This window comes from Populus euphratica, unplaced genomic scaffold, assembly GCF_000495115.2.
Source record: "Populus euphratica unplaced genomic scaffold, PopEup_1.0 scaffold4442.1, whole genome shotgun sequence".
Taxonomy (NCBI): domain Eukaryota; kingdom Viridiplantae; phylum Streptophyta; class Magnoliopsida; order Malpighiales; family Salicaceae; genus Populus; species Populus euphratica.
Genome location: NW_011504234.1, coordinates 1 through 6,643, shown reverse-complemented (window position 1 = coordinate 6,643; position 6,643 = coordinate 1). Strand labels below are relative to the sequence as shown.

General features: G+C 27.9%; 1 protein-coding gene across 1 annotated transcript; it reads right to left on the bottom strand.

Annotated features, from left to right (window-relative positions):
* Positions 1–16: 16 nt before the first annotated feature.
* On the bottom strand, positions 17–942 carry LOC105120037 (probable carboxylesterase 12; the record flags this gene model as incomplete). Its single annotated transcript, XM_011018224.1, has 1 exon — positions 17–942. A coding segment is annotated over exon 1 (926 nt), but the record flags the coding sequence as incomplete, so codon positions are not given.
* Positions 943–6,643: the final 5,701 nt, after the last annotated feature.

Sequence of the window (6,643 nt, the reverse complement as noted above, 5' to 3'; positions counted from 1 at the left end):
CCTCTCATAATAGTGCCATCCTCTTTCCCTCAAGACATCCTTCCCGCCAATAATAACAAGCAGCCTGTCGCACCCCAGGCTATCCAATCTTGGATCAACAAGTGGATTAATCAAAGGGTCATCCAACCCACTTGATGTAGGGCATACAAAATGCCATATAGCATCGATCCTTGATTTTGTTTCCAAATTCTCGCCCTCTGTACCGATAGGTTCTTTGCCCCAGAAATATGCATGTACTAAGATAACACCTGTGAGGTCAATACCAGACAGTTTTTCTTGACCATACCTCATAGCAAGTTGGTGTGCTAGGTTAGCACCAGCACTATCTCCAGCAAGAAAAACCTGACCGAAATCAGCATGAGAGTTTAGCCACTCCTCAGGGCCATCTCCATTAACATGAGAGGCAACCCATTTAAGTGCTGTCCATGAATCGTCATATGCAATAGGAAGAGGGTGCTCCGGGGCCAGTCTATAATCAACAGAGATTGCTATAACGTTAGACACCGCAACTAGATTGTTAAGGTGATCATGGTAACGAAAATTGAAGGGGGTTTCAATGCAAAAGCCACCGCCATGATAGTAAACTAGGACTGGGAGTTTTTTATCAGGGTTGGTGTTACGTGGTCGGTAAAGTCTAGAAGAGAGATTTAACTCCGGTGAGTAGACTGCATCTTTAGACAGGACGTTTGTTTTGGGGTCTAATCCAGAAGGGACGATGTCGGTGCCCCTGAGTCTCTCTACGTGGCCATCTTTGTAAATGCGAAGGAAGGGAGAGTAATCGTAGGCAACTTCAGGAGTGGTTGAATCCATGGAAAGACGGGAACGAATCAAGAAAGGGTAGTTCTTGCTTGGTGTGGATCTACACGAGAGGAGATTACGGTGAAAAGTAAACGACTGAGAACCACTTGTTAAGGAAGGGCAGAGTGATAAGGAGATGCACATGATTGGTGAGGATTTGTATGAGAGTGGGAGTCCTCAATTATTGCGCTTTTATAAGCAAGGATGGACGCTGCAGGTGTTACGGATTTCTTTTGTTATATGGTTTTTTTATTTAAAAATATAAAATTACATTTATATTTAATGAAATAAATTGAAAGATACATGAAGCTGTAATAAACAACTAAAAAGAGAAGCTGTCTTTTTTATAATAAAAATAAATAAACATGCATAAAAGAGAAGCTGTCTTTTTTATAATAAAAAAATAAATATACATGCAAATATTTTTTATAAAATAAATATTTTTTTTTGAGAAATTTCAAGGAATGAAAGAAGACATTGTAAAAAGTATCCATTATATCAGTACGAATATTCGTATCCAAACAAAGAAATCTAGCGCATCGTCTCATTCCATTGTATTACATTTTCTTTACCATACATTAATTACATCACATACATCAAGAAAATACACATAAAACTGCACACTAAAAAAATAATAATAAAAGAAATAAAACGTGAAACGTAAAATACCATCGTGTGGAAGTCTCCAGAGCTTGTACAAAAAACGGGAGCCGCTAATTCTGGCCTATGATAATTTCAGTTTGATGGGGAAATCGAGGGTCCGTATCTGCAATTCAAAAGACAACTATCCTTCAAACGAGGAACATATTCTTAACATATTTTCCAAATAAATTGGTATGAAGAGTTGCAATGATATCCGTATACAAAAATGTTGAAAAATATAAATGAAATTAAAAAATGGAAGCAAATAAAAATAGACAAGACAATGTCTATTGACGTGACCCCTTACAGAGCCTGCTAGATTGACCGGAAGTGCCTGCAGAACATGACAAGACAATGCCCTCGATCCCTCTCATTAGCCAACCCCCAGCCATTTTTTTTTTACAACATGTTTGTTTTTATATTTAAAAAATGTATTTAAAAAATTAAAAGTTTACTATTGTTTTTTATTTTTAATTATTTTTTACATTTTAAAATTTTTCTGATATATTAATATTAAAATTATTTTTTTAAAAATTATTTTTGTAATATATTTTTAATTATAAATATTTTATAAAGTGACTGCTCTTAATAAATTCGCTACAAATCTTTCCATAGTGGACTAGTCATTACTACCTGGATGCATTTGAGTGTTTTTTGGTTTGGAGCAAAGTTATATATATATATAAAAAAAACATAATAAAAAATGTATATAAAAAATATACAATTAATCAAGTCGACTGCCACACTTTTAGATAAAAAAAATTAATTAAATTTGTCTGAGAAACAAGTCGAGATACTATCTGACTATCTGTAACTTGGAAAGTCGCAGTTAGCATGCACAAGGAACACGAGAATAATTGTTACCGGTACCTGACAAAATGATATTATTGATTTAATTATTGATATTGTATATATTTGATAAAAATTATATTTTTTTATAATTTTTTAATATATAATAAAATTAGATAAAATATTATTATGTATAAAATTCACTCTAAATTAGCTTTTCAACAACAAATATTAAAAAACTTAACACTTTAAAAAAATTATAATGAACAATACAAAAGAATTACATTATTTATTATTTTTAAATGAACAGTACAATTCTCTTACCGACAATTCACTTGAGCAATATATCATTATGTACTATTCATATTAATTACATGGTTTATTGATCAATATAATTAACATGAACAATATAAAAAAATATAGAATACTTACTTTTTAAATATTGTATTTTCAGTACAAAATAAAAATAAAATCTAATAAATAATATATTTTTAATTTTTTTACCAAGCAACTCCAACTATATTTTAAATAAAATGCAGCCGCACCAGAGCCAAACAGGCTCCTAGTATTAGAATACGCTCATGGTGAAATTTTAATGAATTTATCAGAGATTAGTGTGATCCTAATTTTCATACTTATAAACCTTCTCTGCTCAGTTCTCAACACCTCAGAATATTTATTTAAAATATATTATTTTTCTAAATATTTGTTTTATTGTGCTGAAATATATATATAAAAAAAATCACTGTGCTCCAAGCCTGAAACATTCAGATCCACCACCCCATGGTAGCCCACGAATAACTCAACGGCCTCCATGTACATTTGGTAATCATTATCAGATGCTTAGGTGATTTTCTTACTGTGAGTAGGCCCACATAACAACGTTAAGGCATGCTCATTCCAAGTATAGGACCCACCCGACGCCCTCTTTTCCTGCTCAACGCTACACCACCCACCATTCAGAGCTGTTATTCAAATAATTAACTAATACTCTAGAAGCCACGGGTCATTCACGGTATTTCAATCCACAATAAAATCTGTTAAAATAATCATTTTATCTTTCTTTTTTTTTCTTTTTTGTAAGGCTCGGCTTAAGGGTAGGATAGTATTTTCACGTATCTCTAAAATCACCGATATTTGAAGCAAGTGGTCGATGGTTTTCCCAAACCTCCAAACAGTGAAACTATTTCTTTGCCCGCCCCCCAGATCAAAAAATCACGACCGACTGGACAAGGGGTTTTTTGGTTTTTTATTGTTATTGTACAGTGTAAATACAAAATTAACCCTGGACGAGAAAAAAGAATAACTTTGTGTGTTGGGGTATTTTTGCACTATGAACATGGGTATTTTATGTAATTGTCAAAGTCATCCAGGATATTTTAATATTTTTACATTATTTATTAACTGTCAAATAAGAAAAACTGTAGGCGAGTATATTACGTGTCATGCAGACAACGTATCTGACACCACCCAGTGGTTAAAACTGGCTTTGTGCTATCTCCTTGGATACTCCACTGTCTCCTTTCCATTTAGAACTGGCGTGTGGTAATTGAAGGTAATTGTATTGTAATCAATGGTTGTTTTTATTTTTATTTATTTTTTCTTCCCTGAACACTAAAAAGCATTGTTATTCTCCTTGTTTGTTTTTGTGTCGATTTCAATGCTCATTCTTTGAATTTTTTTATTGTGTTATGATTTCTCTTATGAAAGTTTTTTTTTATTTTGTTATTGCGTCTTTTTAAATGCTTTATTTTTATTTTTTTATTTTTAAATTCCATTTTTATATCTTTTATAGTTTTAATCATCATTCTTTTAATTTTTTATTTCATTCCTATTCTCTTAAAAGAAGTTATTAGTTTATTAATTTAGTTATTCAATTACAATTTATCATTTATTGTGTTTTTAATTTCATTTTTTGTATTTTTAATGTTTTATGTTCTTCTTGTTCCTTTTATAGATTTTTTTTCAATTTAATCATTTAATTACAATTTTTTAAATGTGTTGTTTTTTATTTTTTAAAAAACTTCCTTAGCTTTTTTGTAAATTTCATGGTTTGATTTTTTTTATTTAATTTTTTTCCAGTTTAGCTCTCATTATTTGGATTTTTTTATTAAAGTTAATTTTCAACTTAATTTAACCTTCAAACTAAAAATTTTTATTTGTCCTCTAATTAGTATTTTTTTCATCCTCAATTTTTTAAAAATCTTTTTATGTAATTATTTTTTTAATTTTATCTTTTAATATTTAATTTATTAAAAACTCTCATCTAATAATTTTACATCAGTTTTTATGGGTTTATATAAAAAATACATTGAAGAAGTATGTACATCCAGTTTTTTTTTTTTTTGAAAACAACCGGCGATGAAGTTTCAGCGCGGGTTAAATGGCTAGGTGTTTCTAGACCAGGCTTGTAGTTTTTTCTTCTTCTTTATTTACATCTACACCCCTTTCTCCATGTAAATTAACGTGGGTCACGAGTGTAAAAACACCAATGAACCTTAAGGAAAGGGAGGGTGACAAACTCCGTGCACGCGTAAGCATGACATCTTCTCACTGCACCTGCATTTATATATATAATGAGTTAAAAAATCTAATAAATAAATACCAAGGGTTTAAAATTAATTCAACTTAATCCATAAAACCCAAAATAAATAACTAGATTATTGATGTAAGTAATATTTTTTATTCTCTCTCTTTAATTTTTTTCTCTGTACTTTATATCTATTATCCATCTCATTCTCTTGATCTCTTTCCCATCTTTATATTGTTTATTTTCACATAAATTATAGTTAATTATTTGAAAGTTTGATGTGATAAACTAGCATTGCATTTTACAGTTTTATTTTTATTCTATTTGATAACCAAAAAACTATTAAAAACAAATAAAAATTTCAAGAATTCATATTCAACTTTTATTTTCTTAAATAAATTACAAACTCAAAAATACTTTATAGTTTTTTTTGCTAGTCTATATTTTTTTATAATATATATATCCTAACTTTTTTATAAAATGCTTAAATATAATTTTTATTTTGTTTTGTTTTTATATAAAAACTGTAATAATTTTTATGTTATCACTAATACATGCATTTTAAGAGTTTTATATAGTTACAGCCTAGTATTTTTTTTTCTAGAATTGTTTAAGATAAAAAAAAATTAACATGCTCAATTTATAAATATTTGTAATATTTATAAAAAAAATTAAAAACACTAAAGTAAAAATTATAGTTAAAAAAAATATTTTTTAATATATAAAAAATTAAATTAGATTCAATTATAAGTCAAACTCAACCCATTGTATCAATCAACACCGCCATCTAAAACCTCACCAGACATGAAATTGCGTGAGATATATGTAAAGAGTCGGAATGTGACACGTTGGATTAAAAAGGGTTGACCCAGGAGCCACAGGTGAAAGGACAATAAATTATTATTAACAATTTTCGTGTTCTTTATTTCTTCTTCTTTTTTACAAAATATGTTATTTTCAAAGTGATTAAAAAAATAAAAAAATGTGATATAAGTCATAATTTACATATTAAAAATTTTAGCTTTTGATTAAATCCAAATCTTATAATGAATCTAAGTAAAAATTTATATATAATCAAATATATTTATAAATGTTTCTTTTTGAGTTGAAATTCAAAATATAACTTTTATCAATCTTTAAAATTACGGCCAAACATAATTTTAAATTTGAAATAAATTAGATAAAAATGAATTGAAATAACCTTTATTTTTCTATTTTAAAAATATTTTAAAAAGATTTAAAAATTTTATTTTTTTATTTACTTTAAATTAATATATTTTTAGTGTTTTAAATTATTTTAATATATTGATATAAAAAATAATTTTTTAAAATAAAAAAATATTATCAAACATTTTAACATGAAAAATTACTAAAAAAACAATCATAATCACACTATCAAACAAAAAATTATGTATTATAAGTTATAGTGACAAGTTAAAAGTTAAAAAATTTCAACTTTGATTTAATTTAAAAATAAAAAAATAATTTAAATGAACTTGCAAAAATCATTTCAAACACATATAAATATCTTATTTTATTATTTTAATTTTCAACTAATTTATCTGCAATAACAATCAAGGAAAACAAAGAATTTTTCCTTTCGTTGCTAACCAACCAAGTAGAGAAAACGAAGAATTTTTATTGATAGAAAAACAATTTTTAGGATAAAAAATGGATAATTACTCCAAGGAAATAAAATAAAATTAATCCATTATTAACTACACTTGAAAGAAAAGTTAAAAGAAAATGTACCCGGAGGCCACGAAAAGGTACCCGGAGGCCACTTTTCACGGTCAAGCAAATAACAAGTTTTGAAATTAATCCATTATCAATTCTTTTGTTTTTTTTTTCTGACTCATATTATTAACCACAGTGAAACTACAT